Consider the following 27,825-nt stretch of genomic DNA (forward strand, 5'->3'; position numbering starts at 1 on the left):
ACCGAGCCCGTAAGCAGACGCTCCTCGCCCCGCCAACCCAAACCGCGGCCCGGCCTGTGTAGCCGCCGCCCCCCCCGGCCCGTCTCCGCACCGGCCCCGCCGGGCGCTGCCGCCCCGCCCCGCCCCGCCCGGCAGGTGCCCGCCGGCGCAGGGCCAGGCCTGGGGCCTAACTTCGGGGAGCGGCCGAGCTCCCCCACCGTTCCCTCCATCTCTCCCTAGCTCCCGCCTGGGCAAGGGGCCGGCGGCCGCCTCAACGGGGCCTCGGGTGCACCTGCCCGGGAGGCGGCCGCAACCCGCCCGCCGCCAACCTCTGCGCCTCAGGGCGGCGGCGCGGGGCCCGCCATCTCGCCCCTCTCGGGGCTCGCCCTCCCCTTCTCCCTCCCTCCCCTCGCTGCGGGCCGCACCGCGCCGGTGGGCTTGGCTTGGCTTGCGGCTGCAGCGCGGGGCTCGGCGTGAGTCACCCAGCTCCGCGGTGCGGGGAGCCGAGCGCGCAGGCACCCGAAGGAGGAGGAGGAGGCGGAGGAGGAGGCGGCGGCGGGGCGGCGAGCGGGCGGGGGCGACAGGCACCGGCTCCCCGCCCGCCCACTCACACATGCTGCCGAGCCGCAGTCAGCTGGAGCACCGCTTCCTCCTCAGCCGCCGCCGATGACCTCGTCGCCCGCCGGCAGCCGCTGAGGACCCCCGGCGTCCCCGCCAGGGCAGGGGATGGTAGATCGGCCGCCCGGAGCCCCCTCCAGCCCAGCCCAGCCCGCCGCACAGCAGCCTCGGCCGCCGCCGCCCGTGGGAGCCGCCGCCAGCCGAGAGGAGCCGCAAGATGAACCCCCAGTGCGCCCGCTGTGGCAAAGTGGTCTATCCCACCGAGAAAGTCAACTGCCTGGACAAGGTGCTGGGGCGCGGGCGGGCGGGGACGGCGCCTGCCGGGCGGGCGCGCCCGCCCCGCGCCCCGCTCCCCCCGGCTCCGGCGGGGCGGGCAGGGCCGGGCCGGGCCGGCGGGGGAGCGGGGCGAGCCGGCAGGTGGCAAACGCAGCGCCTCAGGGGGCTACCGCTGCGCCGGCACCCGCGCTGCCACCGCCGGGCGACAACCGCCGTGTCACCGCGCTGGCGCAGGGCGAGTGGGGGCCGCGGTGGGCCGGAGAGCCCCTGCGGGGATGGGGGGCCGGCGGTGGGTGTCCCCCCCGGCTCCCTGAGGGGTGAAGTTGCAGGCGGCCCCCGCCCGGCTGTAGTTGTCGGTGCCTCCCCGAGCTGGGGCGGCTTCGGCTGCCCCGCACGCCATGGCGGCCGGGCAGCGGGGTGGCCACAGCCCCGTCCCTCGGGGGTGTCCCCCGGTGATGCTGGGTACCGCCGAGCGCCGTCGCTCCATGAATAACAGCAGTGAGGCTGTGGCAGATGCGCCAAATTAACGTCCCCGGAAAGGCAAGAGCTACTGGGGGAAAATACTGTATTACGTGCTAAATTTAGTGTCTGTTCAGCGCACCCAACAGCTACCCGTCACATTAGTTAGTGATTTTATTCACATACGATTGCATCCTTAGCAAGCTGTGCTGGTTGGGTGTTTGTGGTTTTTGGTGTTTTTTTTTTTTCCTTTTTTTTTTTTTTCCTTTAATGAGGCAAAATGTCAAACTCCTCCTTTAGTTATCTTAACATAATCCTGACAAAGTCAGCGTGCTGAGGTCTTGGCATTCACCTATTCACCTTAACAGAGAATTTATGTTTCTGAGAGTGTTTCAGAAGCACCTTTGGTTTCACATGAAAGTAATTCTTTTGATTTAGTTTGCAGAGCCCTGTAATGCACAGCCAAAATATTGACATGTAATTGTGTTTTTACATTTGCTGTACCCTAACATAGCTTTCAAAACATCAGTATCCTAAGTAATTCTACTTTATGTTTCTTTACAGTACTGGCATAAAGGATGTTTCCACTGTGAAGTTTGCAAAATGGCTCTGAACATGAATAACTACAAAGGATATGAAAAGAAACCTTATTGCAATGCGTAAGTATTGTAAATGTCAAGTCTTGCAGAAATGGACATGAAAAGAAAATGTGGTCATAGATATTGTCAAATAGGTACTGTTGTGCTGTAAAAACTTAATCTAGAGATGTAGCAGTGCAGTCTAGAGCAGTTTAGTGTCTTTTCAGATGGTGTATTCTACTTGTATTGAATTGATAGAAGATGAAAATGCTTGATTATGATGTGTTTAGGCAGTGTTTTAATATAAGATCTCAGGATACAGGTTCTTTCCTCCCAGAAAGTGTCAGATCTGGTGCTGACTCCTATTACATTCGTTATTGGCCTGCTAGATTACAGTGGTCCATTATGCAGCTCTCTGTTCAGGGTTATGGACCTGATCAGCATTTCATAATAAGAAAACAAAGTGCTTCTTGGTTGTGTAGTTTACCAGAGACAATATCCTGTTAGAGATCGTGGCAACCTATTTTTAAAACTGTTATGTTGTTCACATATCTCAGATTACTAAAGTAGATATCTACAAAATCCCTGCTTCTAGTGCTTCATGCTATTTTCTGTTTTGCTTCTCTTAGATTTTGATAAATAAAATAGATTAATTTTGGTTGTAAGTATGTTGTATTCCACTTTTATATTTTGTTGTTGTGTGGATTTGAAGAGTGCTTTGATGTTTGGCTTGCAAATACTGCAGAAGAGCATTATGTTACATGTAGAAAAAAGGTGCTTATTGTTCTTTGTACCATGCTCCTAAGATCTGCTAAGTGCATTTCAGTGTGTTTTAATCTTTAATATGCTTTGTTAGAAGGATATCTCTAAAGAATTTGGAATAAAATTTGATCTTGTATGTTATTCGTATATTGTAATTATTTTCACCTTTACCTACTTAAAACATGTTTTAAGAGGCAGAATTTTGAAACTATAGGCGCATTGTAATTTTCCCAGAAATAGTCTCCTATACTTATCTTAAAATATTTGATTCATGTTGAGGTAGACAGTCTGTGGCTGGCCGTCACAGAATAGTTCAACAGCATATGCTCATTTCTTCCAGGCTAAAATTGAAGCCAGCCAGTGCCTATCTGTCTGAAATACGAGTTTTGTTATAAAAGCTGCTGTCCTGCCAAAACTTGAAACACCTGTTTCAATGTGCACAGTTGTACTTGGATTGCTTTAGGAACATATGGAGTTACACACATACATTTCTAGCTTTCCTTGAAGTGCTCTACAGTGTATGGGGGTGACGTTAGACCTCTTGTAATAAAGTGTGGTCGGTTGCCAGTCTTGCGTCCTGCAGAGAAACCTTTGTGGGGAGGGAGGTTCATGCTTCAACAGGTGGCACATGACAAATCAAGACTAACCTAAAGGTTATTTTCCCTGGATGGGATGCTGCTTTTGGTGCCATTTGAGTTGAAGTACTGGTTTATGTCCTTTACAGTGATTAAAACTCTCATAATACTTTGGTGCCTTTTGCCTAAATTTTTGTGTTTAACTTTCACTGATGATACTTTGGTTGCTTGATCTTTCATAGGCAATCAAGTAGTTTGTACTTAATGACGCTGTTTGTTACAAAGCCTCTTCCATGTATACATTGGTGTTTCCATGCTGTACATATTTGACTTCTGTTGCAGGAGAGTTTTTCAACTGCGTAGTTAAGCGATGTGGTGTGTCCTTCTATTTACGTATGAGCGGTAGTAAGGATGATGGATATGTTATGTACCGTTCAGGTGCTAGTCTTCCTAGTAGATGCTTTAGTGAGCTTTGTAATACTGATCCTTGAAGAAATAATCTCTATCTTTGAAAGACATCCCTCAAACCTGATAGTATGAAACAGGAAAACACGATGTAAAACCATGAAAGAATGGGCTTCTTCTATTAAGGAAGAGAGAAAATCTACTATATATTATCAGTCGTGTATTTTGTTCTTAAGTTTTGGTAAACATAAGGTGGTGGTTTTTTTTTTTTTTTTGTTTTGTTTGTTTTTTAGTAGAGACACTTAAAATAAATAATCTAAATAATTTTAAGTGCTCTGTGGATCCACTAAGGGAAGACCAAGGTGTGTTTCGTGGTTTCAACAAACTTTAATATCCTTCAAAGGAGGGATAAGACGTTTATGCCAAACTGTGTTTTGAAAATACAGTTGACTTAAATTACCATATTTTGACACAGTACTCTCACATCTCAAAGGTTACTTATTTGCAAAGCAGAAACCATTATTGTATTTCAAATTATGATGTGTCTTATCCAGTGTTCCTTAGTAAGAGGCAAATCCATTTTTATGTTAAACACTGCTTGATCAGAAAAATCTGTGAAGAAAAGAATGCAAATTTACTCATACAAACACCTACAAGCACTTGACAAAGAGCAATTACTGTTAGACTGTTTATTGAGGCCATCCATCAATGAGAGTGTAATTTGTAGATAAAAGTGAAGAAGTATGCACTAATTTGAATGGAAGAACAATACCATGAAGTTGTTTAATAGGTTTGGAAGCCATAGTTGGCTTTTTGTAAGGACGAGTCAAAAAGCATGTATCTCCAGTAATTTCTGTATCTGTTTGTTAGTTCACAGGTCAGATAATGCACTTGAGTGTATTTTGGCCTTTGAACTTAAAGAATTCCATGCTTTTTTTGGATGCTGGAATTAATCATTTTTGCGGCATTACTGGGAAAAAACAGAAGTTACTTTAACACTAAAACCTTATTGTGTTTCTGTTAATATAAGAAAAAGATACTGATTCGTGACTGTTCAAACTGTACTTTTGGTGGAGGAGAGTAAAGTCAGATGTATTAACAGGAACCAGCGAACCAAGAAGGAATATGTTGCAAAATACTTTATTTCAGCGTCCATTAGAAAAGAACAGAAATATTTGTAAATGCAGGACTCTGCTTTTTTTTAAGGGCAAGTTTTTTTTTTGTTGGACAGCTTGTCACATTTCTAGCTAAATGGATGTATGTGTTCCTTGTGATAAGGGTACAGTGATAGCAAAGTAACGACTGGGCTACTGATGTCCTAGAACTGGTACAGGTCAAGAAGCTGAGTTTCCTAGTATTGCACTTCTGATACTGCTTTTGTATGTTGTAGATTTATGAAAGATTTTGCAACTGGGTTATAAGGGAAAACTTTGTCTATGTGTGCTTCTGTGTAATATGGCTTTGAAAACAATGATCTTCATATCACAGAGTTTCCATGAAGTTCCTTGATCTGTCTCCTTTAAACATTTAAGTTCTCTTACTTGTAGAGAAAAGATTATACGATCTCTCTATCTTTTTTTTTTTTTTTATTATTTACACAATTTGTAAGCTGTTTGAATCAGGATAGTTTCTCTCGGCTTGTTTGCATGGTGCCTAGAGTATCACGCTTTGATCTCAGCCAGGACCTCCAAGTAGTACAGTACTCTGATGGTTTACAGTATTGTGTTTCTCGCTTTACTTGTATTTGTGTTTCATCTGAAAGGCCTCATACACAACATTTTGAAGCTCGTAGACGCTTAGCATGCGGACACTGCTAGGTTTGACCTTGCAACTTTAGTCTTGCCTTTTTCTTGCTGTGTGACTTTAGATACGCCATGTTGCCAGAGAACTGCCTGATTTGTGAAATAATGTTGATGAGGTTAAGGGCTTAGACTTGTAGTCCAGTTTTGCAGTTTAGCCAGATGCAGGTGAATGAGCCACACTTTGTCTCTCTGAATGTGCATATAGATAGTAAAAGAGGGGTTAAGACAATTAAAATGGCTTGGGTAATCCAATGATTTGTTAAATCAAGGTGGCTTTAATGCAAATCTGAACCCCTAATTCCTCTTTGATATCTGTTGATAGAGATTATTAAATATTTGTTTAATACACATGGAAATGATAAGAAGAAAAGTTGTTATTATTATTTGCAAACTCGGAGCTGATTTTTCTCAGCTGCAAATAACCAAGATGATGCAAGGGAATGAATGGCATTTTGGCAACTAACCATCTGTGTACTAGTTCTCAAGCTTGTTAAATGATTGAATCATGTAGGATGATTATATGGTAACTTATTCTTACGAATATTCATATAAATACTTTTTTTGACAGATTCACTAGACCAAAACACACGACTACTTTTTATGCAAAATGTAAAAGCTGAAATGCATATTTTTGGAATGTTCTCTCCGCATTAGCTATACCTGCTGATGCAAACAGGCTTCCTGCATGTGTGAACGCATCCGACAGAGATTTTTTAATTTTTGCAAAACCTAACAGCTTAAGCTTCTGCAGACCTGATATACCCTCTTGCCAAAGGCAAGCAACCTCACTATTGGAGTAAATCCTTCTGAAATATTTAGTATCTAAAATTTTGCTAATCGCCTGCATACAGGGTAGCTTCATTCAAGTTTTTATTTATGACAGTCACCATATGGAATGATTACATAACTTTGAAATTTAAATCTACTGTCATCAGTCTTAGTGTGGATTATTGACATGAAGAAAAACTCATCATCACTTTATTTTTTCTAGATTTAATTTCTTTTTAACTCATGCCAGTAGGAAATAGATATGCAAATACATTTGAAATATTGCGATGTTAGAAGAATTGTACTACAGTTTTAATCTGCAACTGCAGTCAAACTTTACGTTTTAAGATACTATAGGGGAGGGATGAAAAATATCAAAGTTATTTTATACCAACCTGGAAATGGTAAGAACATGGTAAAGCTTTCTGGACAGTCAGATGGGCTGGAAAGTGGAAACGGTTTCTTGTAATCAGTGGATTGATGTGGCCATTAAATGGAATCCGTTGTCCTGAAAGGTGAACTTGACTATAGAAGTTTGGTTTTAGCGGTGAAACATGAGTGGGTTTTCTTTCTACCAGTCAGAAAACTTGTAGAAGGTGGCTAGGAGTGTGATGATATTATTTTTACTAAAAATAGCTAGCACTATCTTATTTTTCAGTATTGATTTCAGCAGGTGATTATTTCTTGGTTTAAATATGAGAGCAAGAAAGCAAATGAGTGTGTAAAGAGCAGCAAGAATAATCGTTCTGAAATATGATGGAGCCACTTTTAAGAATTTGTATTGGGTTTGTGTGGCAAGGTTTTGGTAGCAGGGGGCTTCTGTGAGAAGCTGCTAGAAGTTTCCCCTATGTCTGATAGAGACAATGCCAGTGGGCTCCAAGATGGACCTGACACTGGCCAAGGTCGAGCCCGCTAGTGATGGTGGTAGTGCCTCTGGGATAACATATTTAAGAAGGGGGAAAAAAACCTCTGTGTGACAGCAACCAGGAGAGAGGAGTGAAACAAGGTCTGTGAAGAAGGAGGGGGAGGAGGTGCTCCAGGTGCCAGGGAAAAGATTCTTGTGCAGTCCATGGTGAAGACCATGGTGAGGCAGGCTGTCCTCCTGGAAGTTAACAGTGGAGAAGATATCCACCTGCAGCTCATGGAGGACCCCATGCCAGAGCAGGTGGATGCACGTGAAGGAGGCTGTGACGCCATGGAGATCACGCACTGGAGCAGGCTTCTGGCAGGAGCTGTGATCCTGTGGAGAGAGGAGCCCATGCTGGAGCAGGTTTGCTGGCAGGACTTGTGACCCCATGGGGGACCTACACTGGAGCAGTCTGTTCCTGAAGGACTGCACCCCATGGAAGGACTCACGTTGGAGAACTGTCTCCCGTGGGAGGGACCCCACGCTGGAGCAGGGGAAGAGTGTGAGGGGTCCCCCCCCTAAGGAGGAAGGAGCGGCACAAACAGCATGTGATGAACTGACCACAACCCTCATTCCCCTGCGCTGCTCAGGGGGAGGAGGAAGAGAAATCAGGAGTGAAGTTGAGCCCAGGAAGAAGAGAGGGGTGGGGGGAAGGTGTTTTAGATTTAATTTTTATTTCTCATTACCTTACTCTGATTTGATGGGGAAAATTAATTTAATTTATTACCAAAGTCAAGTCTATTTTGCCCATGATGATAACTGCTGATTGATCTCCCTGTCGTTATCTTGACCCGTGAGCCTTTCATTATGTTTTCTCTCCCCTGTGCAGCTGAGGAGGAGGGGTGACAGAGCAGCTTTGGTGGGCACCTGGTGTCCAGCCAGGGGCAACCCACCACAGAGCTGTAGTAAAGAAAGCATACAGAGTAAACAGGTTTTTTGTTTTCTAATTCTCCATCTTCAACTATTACTGAACAACAGCTTATTTAGGGCAAAAGGATAACACTGAGTTTACGTTGAGAAGGAAGATTGTTTTATGGCATGGTTAACCTTACAGCCAGTTGTGTGGTTTTTGTTTGTTCCCCCGTCCCCTCCTTATTTTGGGCTTTTTAGCTGTTTCTGATCATTAGATTTGATCAAAAGTAAGCTATTATATAGGTCAACCCAAAATGGACATTCTTATAAAAAGAAACAACCCATAAACTCCCATGTAAACCTTGGCAGAGAGGCAAGAGATAAAGGCAAGGATTTGCACTTTATCACTTTATTAACTTTGTGTATTCATGACTTTCCTCTTAGGATGTAGTATAAAATGAGTAAACAGAAGCACTGGAAAAACAGCTGGTCTCAAGTCAGAGCATCCCATAAGTACAGACTCCAGTATTTGAAAACAGTTATCATGTCTCCCCTCAGACATCTTTTCTTGAAACAAACCAGCTCTAATTCTTTCCTCATAGATCGTATTTTCTGGTAATTCTTGTTTCTCTACCTTCAATTATCTCCAAATGGTTTGTGTGTGTATATATATTTATAGGTACATTTGAATTGCAGTGCCCAGTGGAACGTTACCAGAACTAGTAGAGTAGCAAATGTGCCTATGCAACTCATTTCTCCTAAGTCCCAGTAACATTTTTGTGTTGTTGTTGCAAAACCCAAACTGTTGTTAAGTCATATTCAGATTGTTGTGTGCTACAGTTTTATCTTTCTATGCACAATCGCAACTTCAGCAGTTGTTATTATCTATTATCTGAGCAGTTAATTGTTCTTGGATGAGCACAGAATCTTCCACTAGGTTCTCATTGAACTAAATCTCCATTTTTCCCCAGGCTGTTTCTCCAATTTGTCAAGTTCATCTTATTTTCTAATTTTGTTCTCTAATGTGCTTACAGCCCCTTCCTATCAACCTATCAACCCTCCCACCACACAGCCTGTAAGCACACTGCAAATTTAATAAGTGTAATCTTCATTTCATCACCCGGGTCGCTAACTGAAGGCCTGGAAGGGTATTGGGCGCAGTATGTACCACCGTGGTTTAATGCAGCCTTCCCTTCTGTAGTGAGCAGCGAAGTACTTTATCTTCTCTACGTGTTCATGGAGTGCTAGATCAAGCGTTAAGTTTTGCATAAGAAAGAAAATAAAATTGTGAAAGAGCGTAATCATGGTGGATATTTATGCAAGCTCTGCTTAAATATGAGGAACAGCTACAAGTACTCTTGTAGAGGAAACATGTTCCTACTGCTCGGTGCTGAGGTATCTTACTTGGTTAATTGAGTATTAAGTCCAAATTAGTATTGGTGGTATCCAGTAATGAAAAGGAAAGTAGGACAAGAAGCTGAGCCTTTTTGCTAGAACAGTTGAAGGAGCTTCTTAGGCAAAATATATTTGGGTCTCGGAAGCGTGTTTGATGCATATCTTTAAACTCTTTGAAGAAGGCACATGAGAACACTTTGTCAGAGTTGCTGAATACTGTGCATGAGGCGGATGGTGGTTATTTGCAAAGAAATTTCTAAAGAAAAATCATCACAGGCATTCAGATCTTGGGAAGAGTTGGGCTGTGTTTTGATCCCCGTGACTGTGTCTGAGTAATGGGATGCAAAAATATTTCTCGGGTTCCATTTCACCATGTTCAGTTGGCTATGTCCCAATTTCACGTTTGAACAAGACCTGCACATGACACCTTACATGCATGTGCTGGTGGGTGTGCAGGGAGAGGACTCTGTGTGCTCCAACAGGTCCCTCGGTTTGCAGTGTTGCAAGCTGTGGGGAGCACCACGGGGTGGTACGGCTTAGCTGCAGCCAGCCTGCTTCCCTGCTGCTGCAAATGGAGTAGAAAAACTGCCCCGAGGGAGATGAGCTGTTACCTTTTTTTTCCTCTCAGAGCAGGTGAATTCTCAGACTGCATTGAGCAAGTACTCTCACATCTGCTACCTGATGCCAGTATAGAGTCTGTGTTTGGAATTCGTGTGTTTCAATATTCTGCCTGTTGGTGTAATTGCTCCAAAGGGACAATTACAATTTAGTGTTATTTAGGATGTTGCTGGGACAAATAAATAGAAAATATGCAAATGAATATTATACATTTTATTTTTATTTTTCTGCGAGACTGCAATAAACATGACATTCAAAGTTATTTGCAAGAAGTGCTTGTAGAAATTCTTGCTGTGTGGAATCCTGATCTGTTGCCAGTTTATGTCTTGGCTCAAGTAAATATGCATTTTTAATTTGTATGATCATTGGTCATTATAGACTGCAGATAATTTTTTCAAGGAAGAAGATGTGCATCTCCTCAGCACCTGTATTTATAGAATATATTGAACATATATTCTTAGGGGACTGTAGTTACTGAGACACAATTGCAGTAAGTGGGATTTTTTTTGCTTGCTAGTATCTTAGACACTGTTGATGCTCAATGTAATCTTGATTTTTCTTAATAGCTATTACTTTCCTATTCTCATTCCTAAAGATTGATGAAGTTTGTTTCATTATATTTACTAAAATATTTAGGCAACAGAACAAGAACAATAGATGAAATTTTGTGATTCCAAATAATTTACTTATTTGCATTGCATAGCTAGAGCTTTGGAAGAGGTAATAACCCGTTGTAGCAAGCCTGTGAAAGCTTAATGGTATGTTTTGTTAACAGCTTTGTGATTTAACTGTTTGGGGTTTCAAATGTTCTAAGCCATAGAATTTCCTACCATATTTGCCAAAGAACTTTAAAAAAAAAAAAAAAAAAAAGAAAAAAAAAAGAAAAAGTATTTTCGCTTTGCTGAATTTTAAGTTCTGTGTAGCTCTGCTAATTTTGTTGATGATCGCAAGTAAACCTGCTGAACTGATATACTCTATATACTTTATAAAACTTGAAGAAAAATAAGTATATGTTCCAATCTTTAATGTTACTTGGAATTTTCAGAGTCGGTGATGTCAATCGAGAATGACAACATCATGTCAGCCAGCTCAGTGTCAAGAAGCATGTTTTGCTGTTTACATATGTCAGTGGAAACTTACTGTAATTATCCAGACAATGTACACTCTTGGCTGAGTGTTCAGTTATTTTCACAATTTTGAATATTGTGGAGTGCTTATAGAAACCTTGATAAATTTAGAGATTGTAGAAGTTACATTGAGGGCAGAATTTGGCTGTGTGATGTTGAGGTTTCTTGAAAAGGAGACAGTAGGCAGGATTCGCAAGGGAAAAGTTTGCTGTAAGAAGAAATAGGTGAAATACTTGTTGAAGAACTGGTCTGCCTGAATATAAATAACACAAACCAGTTCATGCTGCCCCTAGTTACGTCATCTCACACAGTAACTTTTTGTAAAACCAAAAACCTGCAGTTAATTCTCATTCTTGATTTGCAGATCGTCCATTTCTTTTCACTGTGCCTCCGTCTGTCTTCTGATGTTAGAGTTGTTGTTGCATCAGAGTTGGCCAGGTTATTTTCCTTTGCTTTCTATTCGTGTTGCCTGTGTAACTTTTCCTTGTACCAGGGTACAAAGTCTGGATGATGAGCAGTGCAGAATTTTTAGTTTTTTGTATTTCCTCCTCCACCTGTCTCTTTGCTCCCCTCCTGTAAGTCCTCCTGTTCTCAGTTGGAGTGGAATGGTAGATGATCCCATAACTTCTTAACGTGAGGAGGGCACAAAAATGTGCGATCAGTGTCACGCTTGAGAGAAGACTATAGCAGCTTAGTTCTAAAAATGAAAAACTAATTGTAATTTGGCCAGTAATCGTTTAAGCATATATTGCAAAGGCTTTTCTGGGAAGCGCATAGTTACTCTTTAAAGATGATTTCTTAAAATGTAAAACTGTGTAAGTTTCCTCCTTGCTTCACAGGTTCACACTAGATTTTTTTTTTTCCCCCCTTAAGGGAGCAAATGTTTGGAGGTAGTCCATCATGTTCTGCCTCTCTAAATGGCAGCATTTTTCACACAGGTGTATTGGTGCAATGCCAATTTCACAAATTTAAAAAGAAATTTGTGCTGCATTTTAATATCGTTATACCTCAGGTATTTTTTTGAACTTGGCAAACTAAGTGGTTTTGGTTTGTTTTGTTCCAGTTTTACTTTGGAAGAATTCAATACTTGTAATGCAATTCCTTCTAATATCAGAAAACTATAAATAGAAATACTTAGGGAAAGATTTTTGAAAAATTGCTGATTTTAGACATAATCAAAATGCAAGTGGCTAAGTTTGTGGAGGGGAAAAGCCATAAGATGAAACAAATTGCCTAAATAAAAAAACCCATGGACTGTTTCTGCTGCGCAATGCAGAGTAGCATACGTTCAACACAGCAGGGTGCTCACATGTTGCAGAGCGTTGGTTGTGTGCATCTGTGAATGCAAGCGGGAAGACGTTTCTGACTGGATTTGCTAGGTCATACAAAAAGAAAAGGGGCCGATATGAGGATATCTATCAGCAGCAGTGCTCAATAGGTGGTTGACCAGGAGACGATTACCACTGTTAGAACTGGCAGCACACTTGGTGTGTTGCTGTAAGGGAGGTTGTAGTTCATGTTTTAAAGAACCTGCGTGAAAATATATATGTAGAAAAGCAAAGCTTCCTAAAGGACTCATTTATTTTTTTTTTTGGAGCTGCTGTTTGTGTTTGATACACTGATGCTAGTGCCTTTGTTGATGTTCGTATTTGATGGGTAGTAGAGAAGTGATACTGATTGGAGGTGAATAAAGAGAAGGAATGACCGTTGGAAGAAGCTTTGTTAAAAAAATAGTTGCAGAGTGGCCCATCGTGTAGGCATACTTGAAATAAATTTTGCTATAACAGGAAGGTCTGAGAGTTTTATTTTGAAGTAGTTGATAGGAATTCGTCAGGCTATCAGAAAACAGCGATGAAGTTTGTTACAGTGTTATTAGCGTAACTTGTTGAAACACTGAGGCGTTAGTACAAAATTGATAGGAGGAATGGGGAAAGGGAAAAGCAGGCTGGAGGAAAAAATTCAAAAGATATATTTAGAAGAACAATATTCCCTGAAATATGTGAAAGAAATTGACAGCTCCAGTAAATGAGAGATAAGTATTATGGGAAACTTAACAGTGATGATGTATCTACTTACACAAGGAAAGAAAAGAAGAGTATGTGTGCATGCAGAGAAAGGAAGGATAGATGGAAAAGAGAAATAATTTATAAAAATGTTTGAGCTTTTCAATTTATCAATAACAAACTAAATTTCTGAAATGGTCACACTTTGGAGGCTTTGATTAGGAACGGGGTACTGTCATGGTGAGTGATCAGTCAGGATATGTCATGAGCTTTTGGCTTATTTTGATCTGAGGCTCAAAAGGGAGATTTAACACAGTCATTCTCAGATAACTCAGTATTTAAACTGCTGTGTGGCTTACATTACAGTTGTGTCAGAAATGCTGGAAATCCATATTAACAAGAATGGAAGAAGCTAGAAGAAGAAAAAGGAAGAGCAAGTAGATGAGCTTTGGTTGAGTTAATGGTCAGTCTGCTCCATCTCATGCTTCTTTCCGTGCAGTCAGGTCTCAATTCTTGCAGGGGCTGAAACAGAGTATTTGCTCACAGTCTTGAGTTCTGTTAATTCTGTCATTATTTTAACAATAACAAATTGATATTCAGAATAGAATAAGAGATACTGTTGTTATATGAAATATGATTTGGTTTACTGGCACTGCAGGTACTGAAGACTTCATCCTGCTTTGAGGAACTTGCAGGAACTTTGAGGAACTTTAAATCGTTATGAAGTTACTAATTCATAAGAAATATCAGGACAGTTGGAAAAAATATAGTTTCTCACTTAATTTTATGCCTGCTGAAAAATGTTTCTGTACACTGAAACAATAGGGTACCAAATAGCGTCCCCAGGAAGATGAAAATCTTGAGGGGAAACTAAGAAGTATGGTGAAAGTTGTGTGAAAATGAGAACAGCATATGTAATTAGTTTTTCTGGTAGTCTGATGCAAGCAAGGGTATATTGCAAACTTTCTTTTTTGCCAATGAGATGAAAATGGATATTCTTCTGAGCAGTAATTACTTAGATTGTTGCTGTTAATGTTTTGTGTTTATCAATTATGAACAACTCGGCATAGCCAGATAATTATATTGGAGTTTGTTTTGAAATGTAAAAGAACATCTGGTTCTATAGGCTACTAAGCTGCTTCAGTACCGATGAATATTTTTGTAGAACTTGGAAAACTTAAAAAATTATTTATAAATAGGGCTTTCTGTGCTTTTTACTTCAGGAAGTTTGGAAAGACATTCTGAACTCTGAACACAAGCTGGTCAAGCCTTGTATTAATCCTCCTTGAGCTGAAGACCTTCTTTCAGGATGACACTTGTCTTTGTGGAGGAGAAACTCCAAAGAGTAACTTCCAGTTTCTTGTATTGATTAAATGCCGAACTTTCATAACCATGCTACTTCTGTTTCAGGCCTTATTTGGGTCAGCAGCAGGACTCTTTGTTACTGCCCAAAAGGCAATGACAGATATGTCTCCTATGCAGAATAATACTGTATATGGAATATATTAACAAAAGGAAAATTTAAGCTTGTTAAGCTGGGTATGGATGCGAAGGAGACTGTAATGTGCTTTTAGAAATTGAAGGTTATTTTCCTGTAATTACTTATTTTACCCCGAGGAGAATGGCAGCTCCCCTTTTTCATAGCTTACTTCACCCTGTCCCTTCTGCTATGCTGGAGATGTCAACTCTGGTGGACTTAGTTTGGTGAGCAAACAGGCCCTTTTGTTTTCTTCTGCTGTTTTTCTTTGTGCCTTGGCAAAGCCACCTGGCTGTTTGGTGTCAGATCTCTCCAGTGGGTTTCTTGTCTCTGTTGCGTGCCTCAGGTGTGACAGTAATTCAGCATCTGGTGTGCTGTGAGCATGGCCCATGGTGTGAGAGACAGGTGTGTCTCCCTTGTATTTTCCACCTGCACTGTTGTAAACTTGGGTCTCATGTGTAAATGTTTCAGGGTCTCTTTTTGATGTGTATCTTCAAAGAGACTGCTACAATAAGGCACTACTTCACAACTGAGATAGCAGCTATTAATACATGTGGTTAATAGTAACTATACATTTTGTACCAAAGAAATTGGAACAGGGTGTTCGGGAACAGACTTATAATGGATCTTTGAAGTTGATAGTATAATAGATTAACAATTCATAGTAATAATTAATACTAATTAATTTTATACCTGTTCTAATTTTTTTTTCAGTGGAACAATTTCTTACCAGGAGATGTTTTGCATGCATCTGCCAGTTTCAACTCTTTTTTTTTTTTTTTATTTTTTATTTTTTGTAGGAAATTGTATTTTAACTGTGTTGGTTTGATAGTAGCAGAATGTTTAATTTCAGGGACAAAGTATTTTGCTTAGGTGTATTTTACCAAAGCAACTTTTATAAAAACACTAAAACATTATGTATTAATTATATATGTTAATTTTATTATAGTTGTACATTACATTTAGTGTTATGATGACAATGTACAAATAAGAACCTACAAGTGCAGAAGGAGAGAAAATACATTATTTTCAAGAGCATGGAGTTGTAATATAGCTGGTGTTCTTTACTATAGCTTGTGAAGAATAGCCATTTTGTGAGAAAATGGTTTTTGAAGAAAATTTTGAATATTAAAAAAAATTCCAGATCACAGTGCTTCTCAAAAAAGAACTGGTTTTCACAATCACATGTAATGTTCATGTTTTGCGTATTCATGTGAGAAGCTCTGTTGCTCCCTGAAGTGTGGGAGGAAGTTTAAAGGCAGTTCGTAATAGTGATGGCCTCGTGGAGCATTTTAACACATGGACTTTAGAGCTGTTGCAGTCTACAATTTTTATTTTCTTCTTATTAGACATACGTTCTTTTAATTTTATTAGGGCTTTATTAACAACTGTGGTGTTTCTTTTTTTATGTAGGCTTGAGTTAACATTTATGGTCCACTTCCTATCACTTTAATACGTCAAGCGGCGTATCGGAAAGACTATACACAATAAATATGTTGAATATTGCCCTGGAAAGTGGAGTCCTGAGCCTTGAGCATAGTTAACTCCAAACAATCCTAAGACTGTTAAAATGCTTACAAAGACAGTATTTCAATACATTCCAATTTAATTTTCTCACAAACACATAGATCTAACTTATTTTGAATTGGATTCCTTACCCTCTATGGTTTGTGTTTCCTGTATGATTGCTCTGGAAGGTTTTTGCTCAAGGTCTAAAACTGATAGTGTGTCTGCTGAAATTTTTGCTCTTGCAATGAAGTTACAGAATAAAACTTATAAACCAACCACCCTTTGGAACTGGATGTCTTCTGTAATCACATGTATGTTTAATATATGACTAGAATGGAGACTATACCTTTAAACACAGCATAATTTAAAAGTTGCTAATAAACATGTTTTACATCCCGTGAATGATGGTTCTTTTGCTATATGTATATCTTATTTAACAGTAACCTTTAAGAGAAGAGTCACTCTCCTATTTGCCCAGTTGGCTTTTCTTACCTGAGATACAGACTAATGTCAGTTTGTATTTTGTTACTGGGAACAGCTATGTCCCATATATACAACAAAAAAGAAAGACACTCCTCTGACTAGTATCTTGACAGTTCTAGTTTAGACTGTTAAAGTTAGGGAGATTTTAAATTTGACTACTTGGCGCTTTGTTGTTTTTCACAGTGAAATGACCTGTTATGGTTTTGTACATTTTTCTTTGCAACGTAACTGCTTGATAACTGTGAGCAAATTAAAGTTAAGATAAAAATGATTCCTCTGCTTTTCCTCACAGCTGTATGCACACCTACTTTCACCCAAACCATTTTTTTTTTAATTCTAGACTTGAAACAATACACCTCTAAGTGCTGAACAAATATATATTAATGGCATTGTTTTCCTATGTTTATTACAGTGAAAAAGTATACTGAGCTGTAAAATATATAATTATTTTAAAAATGTTTATTCTGGAATGAATTGTGTTCGTCATTTCAGTACATACATTGCTTGCAATTTTTATTTTGGGTGATTATGGTCAGTGAGACAATTTAATAGTAAATTGTCTTCTTACAGATTTTTTTCCTGTCTCAGTGTAGCTTGTGAGAATGCTTATGTTAATTTTCAAAAGTTCTTTTTCTAAAGCAAAATAAGGGAAAAGAAGTAATCTGGCACTTTCTTTAAAGATAAATAAACAGCACCGGAAGCCTTCATGGCACCATTTTCATATCTGCTATAAAGCAACTATACTAAAAAGTCATCTGTTTTGGTTATAGTAAATTAAGGAGTAGATGGACAAGAGTTGGGAAAACATCAGCATTCAGAGCTCTACAAATAGTCAAGCAACTATCAGTTTCCCCAAAGAAGTGATGGGATTATTTTTAAATAGGAGAGGCATAATCACACCTTTAGTACATGGAAGATGCTGGATATAAAACCAACGGGTAATGTTAGAAGTAGACATCTGAGCTGGAAAGATTTTCCATATGCCACAATCTTCATGAAGGCTGTACTAAGTAGACCTTCATAAACAATTCTGTTGATGCCTAGGAATTTGTCTGAGCTGTGTTAGCCTTGCAATATAGACGGGCGAAAAGCAGAAAATACTTGCTGTTCCCATAAAAAATCAGACCTTAAAATAGGAATGCACTGAACGCACAAAAGGAAAAGATCCTGCAGAGTCAGAATGTCATTTGTACCATCATTTTTAAAGTGAACACTTGAAGAGCACTATCGTCAATTATTTCATTTGTTTGCAGAGTGCCTATTATTTGTCATAGTTGAATACCTTTTACCCAGGGGATATTAGTTTATATTGGCCCATCAGCTTTATATGTTATAAAACAGTATGTATCTCTGATGGGGGGCTGGAATTCTTCATGTCCTGGAACATCATTTTGAGGACTGACTGCTAAAACTAAGGACAATTGACTGAAACAACCTTGCCGTAAGTGTAGAGTATCAAAGGAAGGTTGATGGAATGAAATACTCAAAAATACCCTGTATGGTGGTAGGTTTTTTTTCAGACACTGCTTTGAAGAGGATCTCTTAAAAGTTAAAGGTGCTGTTTAGATGTGGTTGCAAATAGTCGACTTAGAACTGTTGCTCGTATCTCCTAAGCTTCTCCCATCACAGGATAACAGTAGTGTAGATGATGTTTCTGAAAAGCAATTGAAAAAAATAATTGAAGCAGGCCACTACCTACTCTATGTTCTGTTTTCTCAATGGAAGGAATTAAGAAATACAGTCTTTTATACTGTCCTGAGTGTTCCATTTGTCACCCTTTTCCCAGTGGGAGAGACGTGCTCAGTGGAATATTTTGTTCTGGTTTGATTTCATTCTTGCTGTAAGCAGAACAGCTTTTATTGGCCTTACAAGAAGATGTAGACATTAGGATAGCGGAGAATGTGGTTAATTTATATTTCAATTGACGTAAAATATTAAGACTTGTAACCATTTCTGTAAGACAAGAAATATGTAAAGCAGTGGGGAGAGAAGTACTTACTTCACGGTATCACTGGCACAAAGCAGCAGTATATTGAAGTACATCCTGGGTGAAAGAGGAGTGGGGAGGTACAGAAATGTGACATTCCAGGAAGGCTGGGGTATGGACCAAGTTGTCACTGCAGGAGAATTCAGAATGGGAAGGGCTCTGCGCATATTGTATGTTCTTGAAATGTTTGAAACAGGCAGAAGAACTTAAAAATCATGAGCGAATAAAGCTGGCAAGTTTCCCCTTCTGCTTCATCCACACAGGTTGTTAGATGATTCTCCTTGCCGTGGTAGCGGAGAGCATGCCAGGAGTGCATTAAGCATCGTGATTAATGTCTGTCACATGTTTATTCTCTCATCTTCTCCCCAGCAGGTGGTGTGTATATGCAGTGCGGGTTTTTATTTTGTAGGTTTAAAGAAAACAAGACTGTTTGCTAAGATGTATGTATGTGTAACAGGAGACAATGTCAAAGAATGGAATGTGTGCTTGGAGCAGAAAGGGCTTGTGGTGGCCCCAAGTTCCTAGAAATCAGGCTGAACACGGAACAAACTGCCTCCAGGAAGGCTCTGTTTCCATTGTAGGTGGTTTCTGCTCTTGTCATAGAGACTTGTGAGCCAGGAGCAGTAAAATCACAGTCATCCTTCCTTAAATGTGAGATGCCTTTTAAAATAATCACATTCAGTATGAGGTCAGGTAACTCTAACTTTGAAATTCTGTGTGAAGGCAGCACTGACGGTGGCAGAAAGATTTCACATGCTTATGACAACCTCTTCTGGTTAGAGGGTATTCTGGTCTACTCTGTCTGAACTGGAGTTTCCTCATGTTACTTGATAAGCCCAGTGAACATCTGAGTGCTGGAACGATGGGGACATACATACCAAGTGCAGCCAGTTATTAGAAAAGTACTTATACTTAAGTGTATTTACAACTGGAAGTCGTAAAATATATATATAAAAGGCTTTTTTAATATTGTAACTGCAGCCAAAAAAATAAGCCACTGTACTACAGTATGCATCTTTCACACTGTGTGAGTGATATATTTTTTCTTAAGAGTTTTAATAATAACTAATAATACATTATTTAAAGTAGTGTTGATTTTTGTATGGTTTGGATACCATTAAGTGGAAGAATGAAATGCATACGATGAATAATGAAACTCATTTGACAAAGTTTCTAGTTATTTTATCTGAATAATATACCGGCATTGTTAGGTCTTTGCACGGTTTATTGTACAGTGGAAATGCCTACGACTGATATACACAGATTTACATTTTCTACATATCTAAACTATTTCAACAACCATAAAACTAAACAGACCCTTTTCCTTTAATATGAACATGTTCAACTCTCTTTGGCTATTGAATGTGAGGTTGTATTTGAGTTTCATTACCTTGGAATTTTAATCTCATTTACACAAGGTCTTGGATACAGTTGCCTAGTAACATGCTGCGGAAACAGATTTGTTGATTTATGATAATATATCTACAATATCCTTATAATTAAAGATGTTGTAAGGAAAGCAAGTACACAATGTGGGTGTGTATTTCAGCTGAATGTTTCTAATAACCTCTGTATTTACAGTGTGTCTTACAGTGAGTGTCTTTGTATGGGGTGATGTTTTTTGTCACTCACCTGACACCTGACTCACACCGTTGTATGTGGTTTGGTGGTAGTTTTGGATAAAGCTGATTTGCAATTTGTAGGTGAATCTGAAATCCTGAGGTTTAGCAGTTTACTTCCATGGAACTGCAATTTTGACGTGGCAGTTGTTTTGTAAGACTTGCATTGATATCAGGAATATGCTGTAAGAGAGAGAGAGAGACTCACAGTTCATTTTTACATGGTGTTACACTTTCATTCCCAGGAGAGAGAAGCGTGTTAGAAATTAAGCATCATGAGACTTGTAAAACATCTTTTTTTGACAGCTAAAGGAAGTATCTGGAGAAGTGTTGGCTGTTGTGTGTTGCGTGTCCTCAGGTATTTGCAATTAGTGTATTTTAAGGTTTCCTGAAGTCTTTAAGGTCTTTCATATCTTTGCAAACAGGGCTCAAGATTCCTGTTTACGTCTGCTGCAATACATTGCAGAAGAATTCAGAAACAGAAATTTCTAATGCTAGCGAGCTTATTGTGTAAAACGTCTATGAAAGCAAAAATTAAGCAAGCACCTCTGAGGCAGATGGAGTGTTATTAAAATCCTGGAGCTTGCTCTAAGCACGGACCCAACCCCAGGAAAAAAAAAAAGGCAAATAAATGAAACAAATTTATAAATAAAACAAAACTAAACATCATGTATGATGAGACATGAATTTATTCTGCTGTTCCATATGTATTTTAAAGCATAAAAAGCTTTAAATGTTCTTCAACTCAGAACATTTAAACAACTCTTAGGCCAGACACCTGTATGTTTTGTGCAGGGCCAAACATGATGCTGTTACATAATGAAATAATAACACTTTTGCCTCTCTGCCTAGTACATTTACCTCAGTTTCCTTGTGAAATTAAGTTATTCAGGTTCCTATCAGGCTCAAAAAATTTATGAAGACCTATACAAACTGATACCTGTAATTTCTTCTTCAGATTTTTTTTTCTGTATGTAGTGTGAGAATGCAAAAGAAATAATTATTATTTTAAAAAGGTCATTCACATGGCTCTGTTCAGTTCAATGTTTTGCTTTCTGCTTTCAAATGCTTGTAAGCTATTATGGTTGTTCCACTATTGTCATATCCCTTGACTGGAAAACTGTGGGTGGCACCTTTGACATATCTCATGCTGGTACACGTTGGCTGATATCATTGCTCTAGTCCCATTTTTTGTAGTCAGTGGAGAAATAAATGCTTTAAGATTTCAGTTCATCTGACTCATTTTATGGTAAGTGAAATAGACTTTATTCCTTGTTAGTTGTGTTAACTTAATCTTCATGGACTGACTCAGATACAGAGGTTTACCTTTCAAGTGGATCTTCTGCGTGCGAGAGAGACACTTTACAATGGCTGTCAGAACCAAGTATCTTAATTTTCTGGTGCTCCTACCAGCTCATGTTTCCAGCCCTTTGGTGTTTCATAGGTTCTTGAGCAAGTTTGCAGGAGAGGAAAGATTTCGGCTGTTCCATTACATTTTTAAGCCTATTTTTGAGCTCTGCCTGTCACCTCACTGCACACTGAGCCCTAGGAGACTGTCCCTGCATCATTGCCTTCTTCAGATTCTTGTGTTATTCAAACCTGCATCATTAATATGAAAACAAATCAAAAAACAACAACTACAAAAAAAATCAGCATTTTGTATCTCAGAATATTTATTATCCCAGTTTAAGAAGAAAAATAGTTGTTGTTCTGCTTTTGGTGATCTCTTGTTCTGCATCTCCAGGCCGCATCTGGAGACCTGTGTCCAGTTTTGGTCCCCACAATTCAAGAAAGACACAAACAGACTAGAGAAGGGTCCAAAGGAGGGCCACAAAGATGATCAAAGGACAGGAGAAACTGCCCTCGGAGGAAAAACTGAAGGCCTTAGGTCTTTTCTCCTTGGAGAAGAGAAGGCTGAAGGGGGACCTCATCACAGTATTCCAGTACTTAAAGGGCAGCTACAAAGAGGAAGGAGGCTCTCTCTTCACAAGGAGCCACATGGAGAAGACAAGGAACAATGGATCCAAGTTGCACTGGGACAAGATTTATCTCGACACAAGAAAGAAATTTTTTATAGTAAGAACAATCATTCACTGGAACAACCTCCCCGGGTATGTGGTAGACTCCCCATCGCTGGAGGTTTTCAAAATGCAATTGGACAGGGTGCTAGATAATCTCACCTAGGCTCCTTTTCCCACGAAAGGCTGTACCAGATGATCTCTTGAGGTCCCTTCCAACCTGGGCTGTTCTATGGTTCTATGATTGATCTGAAATTTATGACAGTATTGCCTTGGGTCTAATAACCAAGGGCAGTTTGTGAATTCTTCAAGCATAGCTATGAGGAAAATTAGGTGAGTTCAAACATAATTTATTTTGTATTGATGAGTTCATGGAGATTGGATTGGTTATAAGCCCTGTTAAAACTGACAAAGCAGGATTCATTCAGCTGAGATACTTTTGGATTTTGAGTTACATTTTGGATTGACGTTTTAAAAAATATGTCAAATGTCCTGAGCAAAAAAATATGTTTCACAGACAATTAAAAATATTGCAAAAAGTCTGAATTTAGTCATATGCCTTTTTAAAATCTTAATGAAACATGTAGAGTGAGCATCTCTGCTATTTTAAAAAGTATTTTTCTAAACGCACTTTTTAAAAGAAAATTATACAGGATTGGATTGGTCTCTGAAACTACATGCAGAGAACAATGAGGTAAAAGCGTTTATGACATCCAGACCCTGGATGGTAGGCTCTCCAACAAGCAGGGCCCTTTTTCTTCCAAGACACAGGATTTCAGTCACTTTGGGCAACGCTGCAGCCAGACAGCACAGAGGGGCTATACCCTTTATACTCTTTCAGTGTAAGATCTGATGGTCTACTGATTTTTTTTTTTCTTTTTTTTTTTTCCCCAGTTTAGTTTTGCCCTTTCAGAATGATCTGATTAATTTGTGTTCAGTGTATGGAAACCCTTTCTATGGTCTTTCATTAAAAAAAAAATAAATTAAATTGCTAAAGCGAAGTCAGCAATTTATCTCCTCTCTCCAAGCTCTCTCTTTGTTTTATAATCTCCTGTGTGTTTTGTCTGTTTTTTATTAAATCTTCATTTACATATAAAGGAAGACATGTACGAATTCTTTGACAGAAGATCTATGCTCATACTGTATACCCAGTAAATCTTAAATCTATATAATAAAGATCTGTCCTTGACTTTTTTGGATAGGAACTGGAAAAAACCAAATACTATTAAAATATAACTTTTTCTGTTAATTTAAAAGCTCGAGAAAACATTTTCCTTATTTTGGTGATAACTGTGTAGGCAATGAAAGCAGTATTTTTGGAATACTCTGCTAGTTAGTCATGAGACTTTTTTATTTACCAGGCTCTATGGAGGTGGTGGTTGGCATTAACTGTGCTTTTTAGTCAGCACTGCAACACCAGCGTATTCCTTTGACCACATTTCTCATAGTGAAACATTATGGCCCGAGCCTTACAGTGGCTGGATTTAGTTTAGAAAGAAAAAGGAGACCATGGTGTGACACCCTGCCTATAGAAGGGCAAGAATTTTTTTTTTTTTTTTTTTTTTTTTAATCCTGTGGACTTTCTGTGCACAGCAAATCATCGCACTGCCTTTCACACCATGCAATCGCTCAGTTGGTAATGCAGTTTCCATCAAGCGAGTACCCACGTTGTTCTGCTTTTTGAATTGTTTGCTTCCAAGTTGTTTCGAAACACAGAGGCTGCTCTCTGCTGCTGCTCTTAGGTATTCTCCTGGGTCTCCCAGGTGACATTCCCTTACGACTTTTGAAAAAGCAAGAATCAAATAGCTATTATCTATATTGTATGTTTTTTTCTGTTTGATTAACAAAGGTGAACAATGATCATTTTTTGGTAGAAAAAACTTTCATTAATATTTTAGAAATGCAACACCATATGAAGGTCCTTCTGCATTGCCTTTAGATTTCCCCCTACATCTGTACAACTCATGCTATATGAATAAAGTATCGTACTAAGAAATACCATTACAAAATGTTCCTTTTGTTTCAGTTTGGAGGTTGATGTTAATGAACTCTCCAACTAATGACATGGATCCAGATTTAATAGAGAAGTTAACAGTTGGCCCATATTGGCTGTTGTCTGTGACTATTTTTGCTGTCACTCACTGAGTGATTAACTTCTGAGAAAACCTTGAGACTGGAGAGCACAGAGACCTATAATCTGTCACAGTGAGAGAACCCACGGAAGTGTTTTCTTTGTTTGAATAAGGATAACATTCTTTATTGAAAAACCTTGTTTCTTAAGAATGTAATGCTTAAACTGTTAAATAGTCAGATATTTTAACTAATTGGAAAAAATTCTGTTTGATTTATTGTTACTTATTCTCTTTTGAGGGACCCGTTCCCTGCTCATTTACTTGCAGAGCTAAATTTTCCATAAGATAGACATTTGATATTAAATTTCTGGCCTACTTATAATGTACCCATAATCTCATAAATATTGTGCTGACATTAGCTCTGAAGTGAAAGGGAAGTTATGAATACACTTCTAGTTCTGCTTTATAATATCTTCTGTAAAATGTATACTTCAGACTATACATAAATTAGGATTTTCTTTTTTCATAGAACAGTTCCTGTATAATCAAAATTTAGAATTTTTTGGCATTTAAGTTTAGTTTACTTTGACTATTGATTACATCTTTGATCAGCAGGGATGGCTAGTGGAAAAGTATCAGTCCTATATTAATATTCTTTGTAAATAATATACATGGAAAAAAATTGTGAATCTGGTTAGATACTGAATGTCATGTTGGTCTGACTAGACATTAAGTATTAATTTTCATTGTGTCAATTAATATAGTTATATGTAAAACCAGAAGACAGCACCTCCCTAACCCCAAGCTTCCCTATTGCTGATAGGACCCTATCTATCCAAAAGTGTATGCCGCCCTTCACATTTGGGTGTTGCCTTAGGTAATGAGGAGACTGAGCGAGCCCCATACCTGGGGTGTTGAGTCCTTTAATAGTGCACTGCTGGAGCGGCTCTGAAGTCGAGAGAGAGATCAAAAGTAGAGTGCGAGAGCTGGAAGGTGGTGGGTGTGCTGGCTAAGGGAAAATCTGTGGAAATGGGGCTTATTGCTTTTCAAGTATCTTTATGTTACTTCTTACAAAGAAAAAGAGGCCCAAGACTTGTCCTTGCTTTAGTTGTCTCACAGGAGTAGTCTAGGCAAGACAGAAATTTTTGTGGTAAGTGGCACGCAAGGAAGTGACGTACCTAGCATCGTGTCTGAAACTATTTCAGCTCTCCGGTGTGAGTGACCAAGTAAGTACCCAATGCAGGTCTGTGATAGGAAGTTGATAATGATGTATGGTAATTATACCTAGAGGTAGAGAAGTGTTATTTTGTCTACCTTAAGTAGAAATAAATGAATCTTTACGAAGAAACTAATGAAAATTATATGACAAATCGATATAATTATGCTTGTTGTTCTGCATGTCTTTTTATAAAAATATAGCTAATGCATGCATTGTCTTAGCGTAGCGCGTGGAGGAGCTAAAGACCGGAAGCCAACTTTAGATCGTTTTAGCCCAGCTTGCACTGCAGTAGGACTAAGTTTACCTAAATTATGCTGAATATCTGTTTGCTTAATATGTTCTTAAAATTCTGTTTTCTTAGCATCCTTACTCTATTATGTCCTTACAGTTCATGGTTTTTCTGAAATTAATCTTGTTTTCTGCAGTTTTATCTTAATTCTTTTTCTTCTTCCCTAGTGGATGTGGTTAACAATTGCTAACTCTTATTTTTTGTAACATTTTATGTATTAGAATGCTGTTACCATGGCTCACCTCAGACTTTGTCTTTTTAGACTGAAAAAACTTAATTCCTGTAGTCCTTTTTCCTAAATTATACTTTCAAAAACTCTTCTAATTCCTGCTGCTTTCTACAGATCCTGCCTACTTTGTCTTTTACAGAGTGACATTTACATTTTAACAACAGTATCATAGTGCTGACTTGTATTTAGCCTATCTTCTCTATCACTTCCAGAGGCTCTCTTCCCAATCACTGCATAGGCAAAAATGAGCTAATGGAAAATGTGACTCTTCAGAAAATTTTTGAGAAAGTATCTAAAAGATGGAATGTACTTAAGGTGGCTGAAATAGAGAAGAACAAATTGTTTACTGTCTGTAGTGAGGTGATTATGTGAATGCTTCTGTCATATTAATTGGATGCAGTAATGCAACTGTTGTCAGGAGAAGTTACAATCATCACTAATTGATGATGCCACTAGGGTAGCAGGCTGTGATCATGGTGGCATCAGAGTGCCTTGGGAAGAACCATAACCACCCAAGGTGGCGGTCCTGTCCAGTGGCTAGATGACTGCCAGAGTCTGAGGAGTCCTAAGATCTGTGTACAGTTCTTCTTTGTTCTACTGGTTCATGGGACAATTACTTTTTGTCTACACCTAAGTGTCTTTTTAATCTGTTAAATGAGGAGACTGTTATTTGCTACACTCATGAGAAGCACTATGTAAGAACTAACTTGTATTCTATTTGTTCTTACAATCATGTTTTGAATTTATATGGTAGGATGTTACTACATATTAAAAAAAAAAAGTAGATAAAGGGCATACTGCCATGATCCCCAGTGCTGTAGTTTCTGCTTGTCCACCTCAGGACTTGAACATCTCCATTTCACCTGAGGGAGTGAGTATGGTCTGAACGAGGAAGACGAAGCGAGGGAGTAATACGTGCTGTTCAGTGAGAAGACACTGCCATCTCTATGTTCATCCTCCTATCCCTTTTCCAAAATGAAGGCCTGCTATTCAGGGGTTGGTATCTGCTATTCAGGGATTGGTATCTGCTATTCATGGTTTTTAGTAAGATAAGCCATCTAGAGTCAGGTTCAAAACAGGTACAGGATCTGGGGTATGGCTCTTATACTATATATGTCTTAATATCCAGGTAGCCAGTTACACTTGAGATTTGAGAAGAACTCAGGGAGGACCTAGAAATTACATCTGGATGAGATAATGATAGTAGTCCCATCTAATGCTATCACAGTGCAGATCCTGCTGCAGGACCATGCCCTGCTGTTTACCTGTATGTGAGTAACAATTTTGACCAGACTTAGGCTGGCTGTGATTATGTCGCTTTGCCCTGAAATGTTTACCCAGCAGAGACTGTTTCAGCACTCTGCCCAGTGTCCAAAATACACAGGACCTCCTCATGCTGTGGGCCTAATGGGTCCTGCAGGCAGGTCCTGCTTGACTAACTTGATCTCCTTCTATGACAAGGTGACCTGCTTAGTGGATGAGGGAAAGGCTGTGGATGTTATCTACCTGGACTTTAGTAAAACCTTTGACACAGTTTCCTGCAGCATTCTCCTGGAGAAACTGGCTACTGTTGGCTTGGATGGGTGTACTCTGGGTAAAAAACTAACTGAATGGCTGGGCCCAAAGAGTGGTGGTGAATGGAGTTAAATCCAGTTGGCAGCTGCTCACAAGTGGTGTTCTCCAGGGCTCAGTATTGGGGCCAATTGTCTTTAGCATCTTTATCAATGACCTGGATGAAGGGATTGAGTGCACCCTCAGTAAGTTTGCAGACAACACGAAGTTGGGTGGGAGTGTTGATC

At 39.5% G+C, this 27,825-nt stretch overlaps 1 protein-coding gene across 2 annotated transcripts in view; it reads left to right on the forward strand.

Annotated features, from left to right (window-relative positions):
• The first annotated feature begins 479 nt into the window (after positions 1-479).
• The window catches only part of NEBL (nebulette), a 274,675-nt gene continuing 247,329 nt past the window's right edge, over positions 480-27,825 (forward strand). For both annotated transcript variants that reach the window (XM_074574501.1, XM_074574502.1), the window contains exons 1-2: positions 480-883; positions 1,897-1,991. In XM_074574501.1, coding sequence (XP_074430602.1) covers positions 815-883; positions 1,897-1,991 — 164 coding nt within the window. In that variant the 5' untranslated portion in view covers positions 480-814. The remainder of the gene's footprint in view (positions 884-1,896; positions 1,992-27,825) is intronic.

Source organism: Larus michahellis, chromosome 2, assembly GCF_964199755.1.
Source record: "Larus michahellis chromosome 2, bLarMic1.1, whole genome shotgun sequence".
NCBI classification, from domain to species: Eukaryota; Metazoa; Chordata; class Aves; order Charadriiformes; family Laridae; genus Larus; species Larus michahellis.